The sequence below is a fragment of the Desmodus rotundus genome, chromosome 6, assembly GCF_022682495.2.
Source record: "Desmodus rotundus isolate HL8 chromosome 6, HLdesRot8A.1, whole genome shotgun sequence".
Lineage (NCBI taxonomy): Eukaryota > Metazoa > Chordata > Mammalia > Chiroptera > Phyllostomidae > Desmodus > Desmodus rotundus.
This window is the reverse complement of record NC_071392.1, coordinates 21,693,420-21,708,305: the sequence shown is the minus strand read 5'-3', so window position 1 is coordinate 21,708,305 and position 14,886 is coordinate 21,693,420. Positions and strand designations below refer to the sequence as shown.

The window sequence follows — 14,886 nt, the reverse complement described above, 5'->3', positions numbered from 1 at the left end:
TGGGTCCTTTCAATTTGTGTTTCTCTCTTTCTCCACTGGTAGCATTCTAATTTGGTAAAACAATTCTCCTTTTCCTTTAATAAAATCAACTGATATATTTTAGCATATAGTTTTTGGAGTAGGTTTTTCCAGTTTGTCACAAAAGTCATCTCTAATCTTGATTAATTATAGATTAAGTGTATAAATTAATTTGCATATTGTAGTAAACTATCCCATTTAAAATTAGAAGATGTCTCCATCTATTCTAATATTTTATGTCTCTGTAGAAAAGTTTAACATTTCCTATATGTAGGTCTTATATATTGTTTATTTTTCCTGTATACTTTTAATTTTTGTTGTTTTTTAAATAAATTAATTTATTTTTATTGATATAATTGAGTATTGAGTATTTAAGTTCATTTTATTTTTCTCAACTTTGCTACACTCCCACATTTAGTCCTCATCTATTTTCAGTTAAGATATTACTTTTTTATGTTTATGGGTTTTTGTTTTTTACTCTTTATCATTTACTTACAATTCTCTGTGCAATATTTTTATAAAATTCATTTTGTAAAACATCAGATTAACTCTTTTCAATAAGTCAGCTTTAGGTTTCACTGCCATTCTCAATTTTGTTGCTATCCTTTGCTGTATTTCCTGTTTTATTTTTAGTATAGCTTTCCTTCACGTTTCTTTGGGGTTTTGCTGTTTCTCCTTTTCAGCATGCTGACTTTCCCATTTAATATGGGTCTATGGATGTCAGGGTTTCCCAGCCGCAGCACCATTGACGTGTTGATCTGTATAATTCTTTCTCGTGTGTCGGGGGCTTGTTCTATTATTTAGTAGCTCCCTACCCTCTACTCATTAATTGCCACTACTGATCCCCTCTTCATCATGATAATCAAATGTGCAACTTCTATATATTGCCAAACGCCTCTTGTGAAGGGGGAGAAATTATCCTCTTTTGAGGACCATAACAGAAATTTGGAAATTAACTGAAGTTGTATAACAAATTACTCAGTGAAATTGACTTGATTTAGAGTGGGAGCAAGAAAAATTCCATGACCCCGACAGTGATGTAAAACTGTAATGATCCCTGCAGACCATGAACAAGGAAGATTAATGTCAGAGCTCACCTGTGTTTGCAAAACTGATTAGAGCAAGCAACTAACCAGCCAACTAGCCAGAAATTTAGTAGGAGATCTCAGAATGAGACAGCCATAATAGGCCTTGATAAATTCCCTCATATCCTTGGTTGTCTAGAAGACCATATGCACGTATAGCAGCATAAATGTTCGGGAAAGATGAAAGAGGGCCCTCGTTGTTTACATACCTTTGGCTAAATGAGAGGGCTTGGGCATGAACAGAAGAGACTAAAGAAGGGCTCGCGGATGTCAAAAGCTGAATCAGGTCAATAAATGCCTGAAGATTGTATGTGCTTCCTAATGAACACACAGATCCAATGGCCAAGTGACAAAGACTTACTGGCTCTAGGTTTGCAAACAAACTCTGGTCAATCATGTGGAGACAGGACTGATCCCTAGGAAGCGAGGATTAACATAAAAACAAAAATTAAACAACAACAAAACACACACAAATGAGGCATCTGTATCCATACACCACAAGAGAGAAAGGCTCTACATGAGTGGTGCAGGCCAGTCCCTCAACAAACACACAGACAACTATAACCTCAAAGGGAGGATCCCAATCCAGAGTTGCATGATACCGCATGTAACATAAAATTGCTAGCTTCCAAAAAAAAAATTGTCAGACATGCAGAGGAACAGCAAAATATGGCACGACCTTTGGAAAGAACAAATGATGTCACTCATGGGTCCCAAATGCTACCAAATTCTCTGATGGTCTCCAAATACTGGACTTGCCAGACAAAGACTAAAAGAACTAAAATAACCCAAGTTTAAAGAATAAAGGAAAACATAACAACAACTCCTCAAATAAAAAATATACCCTAAAGATAGAGAAATTATTTAAAAAGTCAAATGAAAATGCTGGACTTAAAAAAGTACAATAACCAAAGCAAAACATTCACTGAAAGGACTCAAATAGTGGCATTATTCATAATATCCAAAGAGTGGAAACATTTTAAATACTCATCAGCTGGTAAGTGGATAAACCATATGTGACACTGCCATACAATGGGTCAGTACTCAGCAATAAAAAGGAATGTGTATCGGCGAACCTCAAAAATATAAAGTGAAAGATGCCAGATGTAAAAGTCGATATATTGTACATTTTTTCACTATAAATATCCATATAAGGCAAATCTTAGAGGAAGAAAGAATGGCTATTGCTTCAAGCTGGGAAAAAGAACCAGAATTGACTGTAAATAAGCATAAAAATTCTTGTTTTCATGATAAAAATGCTCTAAATTGGATAGATTTATTAAAAATAAAAGGTTTACTTAAAATGGATGAATTATGTTATAAATTATATGCCAATAATGCAGATAAAATATTTTTTTCATATTGATATCAAATATAAGTATTAGGACTTTTATGGATCAAGGTGCATTACATTCTTCTCACAAATAATAAGAATCATTACAGCATTAGTAATGATTATATATTTAGCCTGTATTAATCATCATTAGAGTCTTTTAAAATGTATAATCACATTATGTACAATTATGAGAAAGAAAATAATAAGCATCGTGATACAGATAAATGATGGACACCCAGAATAAAAATATTTGCTAAAGTTCTCTTACCCAGGTAGCTTCACTCCTAAGTTCATAAACTCAACCAATGCTTTTTACAGTCTCCTAGTGGTGTGTGTGCGTGCATGGGCCTGCATATGACATCAGGTAGTACCGAGTTGCCTATTAAATGGAATGTAATGCTATAAACAGTATATATTTTAGACTTCATAATTGTTCCATACATATAAACACATATACACATACATGTGTATGTACACATATATATGTATATGTAATCACTTTTATATTCCTTCAAGATTAAAATTTAAATAGCCAAATGAAATTTTATTTCCAGTATAAGGTTTTTAAGAAATCAAAATAAAAAGTTAGCCTTTTAACTTACCAAACACTTGGGAATAGTAGCAACATTTTTTTTGACTTGGACTTAACCATAAATTTAAACATAATGTCTATAGTAGGTTATGATGCTACTATAATATATATCTGAAATTAAGGTGAAATTTCATCCATTGTTTTCACATCTTCACTAATGTAGAACTTTAGCTTCTACTCTAAAACTTATAACCTAACCCTTATTATAAATAATTCTAGTCTATATTTTAATAATACAAATGATCAAACCAATTGCAAAAATTATAGTTTTCTTTAACACATGAAACTTTATTGTCATACTCTAACTTTAAATAAATTCATCAGCTTTATTATTGCCCATTAGAGGAGGGGTTTTGCTGACACTAACATTAAATAAATTATTTATAATTAGTCAATCTTCATAGTGTACAGACAGTGATTATCCAGGACTGGTAAAAAAAAAAAAAAAAAAAAAAGCACATTTAGTGAAAAATCTTACCACGCCAATGGAAAAGTAATTATTGATGATACTGTAAGGCACTGGGTCTCCCTTCTCGTCTTTATCATTAGGGATGACTTCAAACATCCACCTGTCCAACATGATTTCTGTGCTGTTTTCAATGTCTTTTAGGATTTTCATCAGATTTTCACCTTCATAACCTAATTTAAAAAAAAACCAACATTATCTTGAGAAAAAAATTCACAGGCTATATTTACGTGTTTGAGCTTGTGTTTGAGTGTGTATCTTTCTTCAGTTAAGTAATGCATTTTTAAAGCAATTCTAATAGAAGTAGAATCAATTATACTCTTATTTTACTTATACCAATATTTTATTTTTAGCTTTAATTTGCAACTCTTATTTCTCTCCTGTGGTGAAAATTTTTAATGCAGCCAACTGCCAAATGAACATCTACACTGAATACCCCCAGAAAACGTAATATCAACATACTCAAAATGAAGTTAACTATCTCCTTCCATATCTTTCTCCTGTAAACTCTCTCTCAGAAAGACAACACCCTCCACCCAGGTGCTGAGGTAAGTAACCCGGAAATATTCTAGACTAGTGTCTTCCATAGCTCCCTTATCCTCACCCTTTCCTCCTAGTTATGCACACCTACTTTCAACTTAAATAGCAAGTCCTTCTCTTTTAAACTAGGTGCCACATCGTCTCTTATTCTACATACCCAGGATATCCCCTTTCTTTTGGCTGGCTGGCGTCAATTCCCTCTGCAATATGGATACTTCGTAGCACTTAATTCAGGAAGACGCCCTCTCAAAATAATGGATTCTATGCAGTGTCACAAAAGTTTTCAACACTAGCCCTACCTTAGTACACCATATAGTTATTTGCATCTTTCTGACTACAACAATTTTTTTTACCAGGTCTACCCTAGAGTCAGTGCTCAGTAAATCCACTTTTTAATGAATCTACTACCAATAGTCAACATGGCCTGAAAAGATATTTTTCAAATACTATTTTTTCTATTGAAAGTATCTACAGGTATATAAAATTATAGCTTAAACTTTAGCCTAATCCTGGAAGTGCTACTTTCTTAATCACTTGCTTTTAATGCCCTGCAATAGTTCTCTTTAAAATTTAGGTTTTTTGTGAGAATTAAATGAGAAAAAAATAAGAAAGTACATAAAATGTCTTAGTTCATGAGGTATAAGAATAGAAAGATCTTAACATATGAGAATACTGATGATGCTAATGTCAGAATTTCAAATATTTTACTAAGTTAAATAATATATTTCTATAATTCTACACATACAGATAGACATTCTTGAGATTATATTTTGAGTTGGAACAATACTTTCATAAATTTTGTTCTGTGTGCTTTCATTTTAATAATTTTTTGCTGAGCAAGTAAATGCCAGAGGCTATGAGTCTCATTAGATGTGTTAGCACTCATAACATTGGGAAAACTAATTGGGTTAAAAGAACACATAATAAGCAAAGTAATATGCCAAAATTCTCTAATGATGAATAAATCAGATTATTTATAGCATAATTCAAAAACTATGAACCCACATAATAAAATATAATTGTATTCAATGGAAAAACATTGAACTGTTTAAACCATGATACAATGATAACTCAAGTTACTTATACTTCAAATGTTCCTTTTTTAAGTATATTTTATTGATTATGATATCATAGTTGTCCCATTTTTCCTCCCCTTTATCTCCCCTCCACCCTGTACCCCTTTTCCTCCAGTATTCCCCCAACTTAGTTCATGCCCGTGGGTTGTACATGTAACTTCTTTGGCTTCTCTATTTCCTATACTATTCTTAACCTCCCCCTGTCAATTTTGTACCTACCAATTATGCTTATTATTCCCTGTACCTTTTCCCCCTCTCTCCCCCTCCACATCCCCATTGATAACCCTCCATGTGATCTCCATTTCTGTGATTCTGTTTCTGTTCTAGTTGTTTGCTTAGTTTGTTTTTGTTTTTGTTTTTTAGGTTTAGTTGTTGATAGTTGTGAGTTGTTGTCATTTTACTGTTTATAATTTGGATCTTCTTTTTCTTAGATAAGTCTCTTTAACATTTCATATAATAAGGACTTGGTGATGATGAACTCCTTTAATTTAACTTATCTGGGAAGCACTTTATCTGCCCTTCCATTCTAAATGATAGCTTTTCTGGATAGAGTAATCTAGGTTGTAGGTCCTTGTCTTTCATGACTTGAATACTTTTTTCCAGCCCCTTCTTGCCTGCAAAGTTTCTATTGAGAAATGAGCCGATAGTCTTATGGGAACTCCTTTGTAGGTAACTGTCTCCTTTTCTCTTGCTGCTTTTAGGATTCTCTCCTTATCTTTAATCTTTGACATTTTCATTATGATGTGTCATAGTGTGTTCCTCCTCGGGTCCAACTTCTTTGGCACTCTCTGAGCTTCTCGGACTTGCATGCCTAGTTCCTTTGCCAGATTGGGAAAGTTTTCCTTCATTATTTTTTCAAAAGTTTTCAATTTCTTGCACTTCCTCTTCTCCCTTTGGAACCCCTATGACTCACATGTTGGAGCATTTAACATTGTTTCAGAGGTTCCTGAGCCTCTCTTCATTTTTTTGAATTACTTTTTCTTCATTCTGTTCCAGTTGAATGTTTTTCTTCATTCTGATACAAATCATTGATTTGAGTCCTGGTTCCCTTCTTTTCACTGTTGGTTCCCTGTGCATTTTTCTTTATTTCACTTGGTATACCTATCACTTCTTCCTTTATTTTGCATTTGTACTTGATCACTTCTGTGAGCTTCCTGATTACCAGTGTTTTCAACTCTGCATCTGATAGGTTGGCTATCTCCTCAATGATCAGTTCTTTTTCTGAGGTTTTCATCTGTTCTTTCATTTGGGCCATATTTCTTTGTCTTGGCTCACCTGTTAGGTTGTAAGAAGTGGGGCTTTCAGTATTAGCCTGGTGGGGGAAATCCTCTTTTCTGTGGTGTGGCTCTGTACATGGGGGAGGGGTCAGAGAAGGAACAGTGTCATTTGCTCAGCTGTTGCCCTGCTCTCAGTCACTTCCTCTGCTACCCACAAGTGATTTGGGCTGATTCCTGGTTGGGTGGGTCTGTGTATTTACTAGGAACACATGGGTCCCTTCAATGAACTCTCCTGTGAGACTGGGAGTATCTCCTGCTACTACTACAACTCCCACAGGTTTTACAGCCAGAGGTTTGAGGTTTGAGGCCAGAGGTTTCCCCGTGCTGGAACCCTGAGTTGCTGGGTTGGTCTCAGTCCCCAGTTGTTCCTCCCAGTTTTTTGGAACATGAATGTGGGACCACCTGGTCTGCCAGCCACCACCTTGCCACGCATCCTCCCTGACCTGGGTCCTGTCTCTGCCCCTCCTACCAGGTGGACACATGTTTCTTCTATAACTCCTTGGTTGTCGGAGAACTTCCATACAGTTTGATTTTCCGGCAGTTCTGGTTGTTTTTTTGTATTTATATTGTTTATTGTTCTTCCTTTTGTTGTGTGATGAAGCAAAGCATATCTATCTGTGCCTCCATCTTGTCTGGAAGTATCTCAGATGTTTCTTAATAGTTCAACATCTATTCTCTTATTTTTTTATTTTTAAACAGAATAAATAATAGCCTTCCAAATAAATTATGTCTATATATATATGTGTGTGTGTATATATATGTATATATATATATATATTCCCTATTGAATTAAATAATAACCAGTTAAATATATTCACCTATTTTCTAAACTCTACTTTTCTGAAAATATATGATAGTTTTCAAATATAATTTTATATATAAATATAATACAGTATAATACACTATGAAAGTATAGTACAATATACACATAAATATATATACACATGTACACAAACACAGCAGAAATATGAGTAAATAATAATGATTTAGGTAAAATATTGAGTTTGTCCTTGGGTACGTTTTATGTTAATTACAACAAAGTTCAACATAACACCAGAAAAATGTGTGAATAGTAACTGACCAGTAGGGAATATAATAGAAATGGACTGAGTGAAAATTAATTACCAAAGATAGATTCTACCAGGGTCACTCAACTTAAAATCATTATAACTATATTAGTTCTCAACATGTTTATGGCTATGTATGAAAACTGCTAGCATGAATTCAGCCTTATAAGTAAGTAAAAATGTGAAAAGATACGCAGTAAATAAACCTATTTTGAGAAACAGATCTATATTTCAGAACTAATTCACAAGGGTAAAAATTTTCAAACTGTAGTCCCAAATTTAACATACATCTACACCCTACTTTTTTGTATTAATCTATGCCTGGGCTTGTTAAATAATGATCCATAACTAAAAATAGGATTCCTGAACTCAAGAAGAGCATATTTTAAAAAAACACAAACTTGCTAACATTGCAAGTGAACGCTTACTTCCAGAAAAGAATAATGCTATTTTGCTTCCCTTATTTTTATTTAAAGCCTATAATCACTCTAGGCTAAGAAATGAAGTGAAATCATAATTAATATTTATTTTCTATTTAACAATATGTTATAATAATGCCCAAATCTATCTCAATAGTCAGAGAAATTTTTACAAATAAAAATCATGTAAAGAAAAGCAAAAACAAGTATTTTTAAGTATGATCCATCTGAAACTCTCTCTTGCCCCCTTACTCTTTACAAACTGTTTTTTGCAATAATATTCAAATTTTCATTGGACTAATTATTGCTATAAAAATTGCAAAGGGAAAGTAAATTGCATATTTTTCAAATGCCATAGAATATCCTATGTTCTTACAAGTATTACATTTCCAAAGATGTTAAATATATTATTGAGAAAAAAGTTTCAAGTCAATAAATTCCATTGACCCTAAGAGAATCAAATGTTTACTGGTTGAATAATATACCTTTCTCTTCTAAATGTTAGCATAATGATAACTGCATAAAATAATAAGCACAGACACAGATAAAATTAAATAGTGTAGTGTAAGAACCTGGGAACCAGGTACTGTTATTTTCTTCAAATTCTGATGATAAATCTGAAGTACACAGTTATTAAGCAACTTGCTCAATTACACCCCTGGCAAGAAAAAGTCTCTCTCTAGTGCATGTTTTTTTTATTAGTAAACTCTAGCCAATGGCATTTCCATTTCTTTATTTGCTCAAGTTGACATCTTTCAGCCCTTTTTAATACCTCATTTTCCCCGAAGCCCCTATTTAACCCACTGGCAAACTCTATCCATCAATCCTGAAAACGTAATTGGAGTTTGTCTAGTTGTCTCTTTTGCATTACCACCACCCTAGTCCAATCTTTGTATTCTTTAATTATGATAACTATACATTTCTCATTTGGAAAACCATTAATTCTCCACATTTTCTTAACAGTTAATTTTACATCCTCTATTCAATCTACTTTTGAAAACAAATGTGACTGTGTCACACTGCTTTTGCTACCCTTTCAAAGTTTTGGTTTGTGCTTCAGGTTCAATCAGATAAAAATTTTATCATAACTACCAAGCCCCTGCATTATCTGCCTAGTGATTATCTCCTCAGTCTCATACTAATCACTCCCCTCAATCCATACCTGTCAGCCTCTCCATGACAGCCCCGAGGGGCACATCAGCTTTCATTTGGTCCTTTCAATGCAGAAGCTATTTCTCCCTCCTTCTATGTTCAATCCAGTTTAAATATTGCTTCATCAGAGATGCCTTCTGGACATCCAGCAAAAAAAGTTTCCCTCATGTTTTTTCTCTAAAACTACACTCTGTTTGCTTCTTTCATAGCCTTGACCTTATTTTGTAACTACGCATTTCATTGTTCATTGACTTATGCCTGTGGGCTCAAGGGGTAGGAGCCACTTCTTTATTTTCTCACTCAATATATAGCACCTAGAACAGTGCCGATACAGGCCAGGAACTCACGGAGAGTTTATCATGATCTATACTCTGATGTACACTGCAATTCAAGAGTCTTTGGCCACTGATAATATCTTTAAAAGAGCTTTATAAGAAAAGCATTAACACATAAAAATGGAACTTATATATCGATTTTGAGACTTAAGCCTTTTATTAGTTTGGAACCAAAAATGAAATTGTTAATTTTTAAATATCAAACATATTTTGCAGAGAAATACAACTAGAAGCCGTACACATGCTTTATGTCCTTGTAATCAATACACATATATAAGCACTGGCAGAATGCAATCATCTCATAAGCAATGGTTCATTCTATCTACCTATCTATAATCTATTTATATTTAGGTTCTATGAGACTTACCGTAGTATTTTATATTATTTTACTAAATTATGTCCATAAGGAAAGTGAAAAATAAATCATAAGCAAAGTTTGTACTTCAGTTCCCAACTCTGTCTGTCACGTACACGTACACCTGCCCACAACTTTGATTCCCCCTTTGGCCAGACGCTCATGGAATGACTCTCAAGTTCTGTTGTATATCAGTTACTGAGAGAGCTTGTTCAAAAAGAAAATCATCTGCCCAGTTCTCGACCCCAGAAATTTCTATTCAGCATATTTGAGGTGAGGACAGGTCACTGTATTTTTAACAAGATCCCCCGGGGCTTCTGATTCACACTGTCTCAGTAGACACTTTTCAAACATCTCTAAGGGAGGTTAGCTGCTAAAAATACTTATGATCCAATTCTCCCTGCTTTGGCAAAATCTAGTTTACTTTGGTACCTTCAGTCAGGTATAGCCTAGTAATGACACTTCAAAATACTTTAAGACCTCAACTTGAAATATTCTCCCCTTATTCACACTATTCCATACACACTATTTTACTTTGATATCCTTGAATATGTCAAGTGGCTACCTCTCTCTGGTCTTGTGAAGTTGATGTTCCCTTTCACGATAAAGTCCACTGCTAGGTCTACATGGTTCTGTCATCTCCCCATACAATTCTCACTGTGTCATCTTGTCCTTGCAATGATGAGGCCTTCCATTATGCTGGTTATCTGTGTACTTGTTAGAAGGAGGCCTCATGATTTACATAGGACTCAAAGTGCCACTAGAATTTAAGACTATTTTGAATACAGCCTTTATTTTTGACTCTTAACTCTGTATCCCAAGGGCAGAACACACTGCTTGGTGTAAAGTGAATTTTAAAACGTGTGTTCATTCCTAGACAAGTCATTCATTAGCCTTTACATTTTTTCCTTAGATTGTTCTTGTAACACACAACTCAGAAATTACAAACCTTCATGTTACTTTTAGAGTTAATCTCACTCTCACATGAGAAGCCCTGATATCAGAGAGGTCTGGAAGTCTGCCTGCCCCATGACATCTATAGTTAGTCTCACTTTAAAGCTCAACACTCACTGTCTAACTCTTGGTCCACTTTGTTTCTCTAACCCAGATTATTGTTCAAAATCATAAACTACATATCTGACAGCAATTATATTTGGTAAAATCACATGGGAGTTGTAAATAAATGCTGGATTCATGGAGCGGTGTGTGGTCTGTACTGTTTATATTTTACTAGGATTTTCATTCTTGTTAAAGCTGTTTTACCTCCTCCCCATCGCAGGCATCTTGCTAGATCATTACCGGTCCCAAGAGGCAGAATGGCAACTGGAGGATGCTTGACTACATTAGCCTTTTCTGTGAATATGAAAAGTAAAACAAAATAAAATTCTGATCACAGATAGAACAGCAGTAAAAAATGATAGTTTGGCATGAAATGAAAGCATTCTACTAGATGTTGATAAAGAAAAAAGTTATATTTTATAGGTATACACAACTATAAATTAGGATTAATCTCTGTGCATTTGTAGCAATTTATAAAATACAAATAACATTATGGACAAAGTCACAGGAACATTCAAGTCTCATGCACAAGTTAAGCCTTGTAACAATTCTAGCCCATTTAAAAATTGTGGTTTAAGTTGGATTTAACTCCACTGAAATAAATCAGACAGAAAAAAGCAAATACCATATGATTTCACTTACATGTGGAACCTAATAAACCAAGTAAACTAACAAAACAGAAGAAGACTCATAGATACAGAGAATAAACTAGAAGCTCTCAGAGAGAAGGGGCTTTGGGGAGCTGGGTGAAAAAGTTTAAAGGATTAAGAAGTACAAATTGGCACTTACAGACTAGTCACAGGGGGTAAAATACAGCACAGGAAGTACAGTCAATATTGTAGTTGCTACTTATGGTGGGAGGCGGATACTAGACCTATTGGGGTGATCGCTTCACAAATTATATAAATGTCTAACCGCTATGCTGTACACCTAAAACTAATACAAAATACTACTGAATGTCAGTTATAACTGAACAATTTAATAAAAGATTTCAATCTTTAATAAAATTCTCAGGGATATAGGTGTATATAACATAGGGATACGCATACAAGAGCACAGCCAGAGTGTAGGGTTAGGTTCCTATATAAAGTCCTTTTGCAACATCAACTCTAAATACATTTTACATTAAGGAATAAAATACTTTTTTAAACAGTTGAATTCTAAAAGCTAGTAAAGTGCGAACAATGTCCTTGCATTGTTTCCACCCACGGTGCTCCTTCGTGTCAGAATAAACATTTAAGCATGAGATCAGCGGGTTTTCTGTGAGATTCGCGGTCACATAAAACAGTGCCTTGAGTTCAGAGCCGGGCAGGTCTCTGCCGCTGACTGAATCCTTCCACGTCTTGAATGAATCTCACAACCAAATATTACTTTATTTTTTCTCTCAGATGCTCAAAGTCAGTACATGTTTGTGTATAAAAATAAAGAGCTAATTGATTATTTAGGGATGTGCCACAGCTGAGGGCCAAGGCTTACATTTTGGGGGTTAAAACAAACTAATAATATCCTGATGTTTACACTCTGAAATTCTCACAAGTCCTCAGAGAGTGTACAAGCAACTCTTTAATTTTTATACTTATTGAATTCTGGTTTTCTCCTTAAGTATGACATATTAACACTATTTACATCCTTTACCAGGAGGCCAGAGAGCACAATTTTTACTGCCTTTTTGTTTTAATGTTAGTAGATTAGAGTTAGATGTTTATCAAAAGTGTACTGGCAGCTTGTATTTATTTTTAATTTCAGTATTTCAACATATATGAAAAGACAGAACATTTTCACCTGCATTGATTATATGAAAGTTTCCTTCAATTCATATAGATAGTAAAGTTTATTTTGAGTCAATTCCTCCCTTTTTGTGAAAGGGCTTGTTTTTTTAAAACTAATTAGTTATGCAGTAACTGAAATGAGAAATAAGAAGTGAATATTTGTATTGGATTTATCTCCCCATATAGGTGAAGTTATGATCTATTTTACTGTGCAGTAATCAGTTCTAACAGTTGTCTTTAAAAAAAAAACAATCTTTCTGATTATATCAAGATTTTCTTGTAATTTATGTCTACCTTTTATCCTCAGTCATATACGTGTTTTGTTTGCTTATGAAAATCAAGTTTTTAAAATTTAAACTGAGAAGCAATATAAAATAAGATTGAAGTGTGGGTTCTAATCCCAGTTCTGTCCGTTCACAGCTACAAAACTTTGTTCATGTTTTTGACTTCTTCAAGCCTTAATTTCCTCATCTCAAAAACTGGTTTATCAAAACCATATTATAGCATTGTGACAGTTAAGAGGATTGAGGTCAAAATCTTAGCACAAGGCCTGTTAGATAGTCCATGATAAATAAAAATTAGCTGTAATTTCGATAATAATGATCGAGGGAGATGACGTGAACATACACATAGGGGCAAGTTCTCAGGTTCCACGCTTAAAGCACATCTATCTGACAGACTCGACAGCAAACTCTGACATCTTCTCGGGCTCCCTCTGCAAGGAAACAAATGGTGCCTGATCTACAGACACCTCTGAGGACTTAGCAAATTCCATGAGCAATACAGGAGAAAAGAAGGATTCTAGATACTTTAAATTATGCTGTAAATTAAAAATTTTAGATATAGAATAAATTAAACCAGTAAATAGTGTGCAAACATGCTGAATGTCAGTTACAGCACTGTAACATCCGAACATATCAATGCATTTACTAATAAATAAAATAGACAGAATTTAAGGTTGCCACTCTCACCCCAGCCACGTTAAATATGTGTCTTCATTACCTATGCAGTCCAAAATCCACCCCACGGTTCCGTCCCCTCCACAGGCTAGCACTCTGAAGTCAGAAACATCACGGAAAAAGTTTAACCTGGAAAATAAGCACACGATTGATACCTTCAAGTTAGGACATTTTTAGTTTGATATTCTTTGAATTTCATCTAATAAAAGTATTTTTAGTTTGTGAAAACTATAAAACCTTGATGATTTCATTGAGAAAATATTAAATTCTGACCTAGACTATAATACTAAAAGTATTAACATGTCTTAACTTAAACATTTTAATTATATACACTAGATTCTATAATATATACTCTTTATTTTTCTTTTATCAACTCAAAAAATTCATAAATTCCAATAATTTTATTATGATGTTCACCCAGATATGACCTGGAGTTCACATAATCCAATCATATATGCTACAGTATTTCATTTCATAATTTTTATGGATCAAAATTCTCTTTTGAATAATTATATAAATGTGTGATTATTTTGTCAATAAATATGTCTTTGAGAGGATTCTGCCTTCTTAATTACTGGGAGAAATTGAACAGGATGATTTTGTAGCCAACTATTTCAGTGTTTGCGCCTTCTGACTGACAATCTGCAAACAGGAGGCAAGCGTCCTGTTGTCCGTTGCCCTGGCCCGCCATGGTTGGTAACCAGGAACACCCAAGCCTAGCTGCTGGTCAGCGGTAACAATGCCCGCTGCTGCGGCTGTTCTGCAGGCGGCGCGCAGGTTAACGCAGCCTACTCTGGGGGAGTCACCAAGGCAAGTAACGCCGGCAGTTATACACTCACACATGCCTGTTTTCTTGCAGTAAGAGAATTGAAACAGGACGGAAGTGTTTGGAATGTAACTCTTTACCTCCTTTACCCCAGAGATAGCCACTGGAAATTTAATATGATATGATATGATATGATATGATACGATATGATATATAATATGCAATTAGCCAAGGTTTTCCCTGTATATTTATATATGCACATGAACATACACATACATTTTCTTACACACTTATTTTTAACATGAATGGAATTATGCTATACATCCTGTTAACTTATTTGTTAAAAATTGCTTCTAAGATGTCCTTCTGTGTCAGCAAACAGGGTTGCCTCGTGATTTATAGCAAGAGAGTGTATTACATAGGTTGTATATTCCATGATTGAAATCATTTTTCTTTATTTATTTTTAAACTATCTCTACTGTTTCATTATTACAAAAAGTAAATACTGTATTTAACATTATTTCAAGTACAGTTATATGAAAATGCACATGTGTTGAAGACTAACCTTTTCCACTCTACCACCATATTACCCTTTAAATGGCCCCCATTGTAGAA

At 34.2% G+C, this 14,886-nt stretch overlaps 1 protein-coding gene across 4 annotated transcripts in view; it reads right to left on the bottom strand.

Annotated features, from left to right (window-relative positions):
- Window positions 1–14,886, bottom strand: part of DGKB (diacylglycerol kinase beta) — a 532,510-nt gene that overhangs the window by 330,054 nt on the left and 187,570 nt on the right. For all 4 annotated transcript variants that reach the window (XM_053927068.1, XM_053927066.1, XM_053927067.1 and 1 more), the window contains 3 exons: window positions 13,549–13,634; window positions 10,982–11,071; window positions 3,510–3,670 (listed from right to left, as the gene is read on the bottom strand). In XM_053927068.1, coding sequence (XP_053783043.1) covers window positions 3,510–3,670; window positions 10,982–11,071; window positions 13,549–13,634 — 337 coding nt within the window. The remainder of the gene's footprint in view (window positions 1–3,509; window positions 3,671–10,981; window positions 11,072–13,548; window positions 13,635–14,886) is intronic.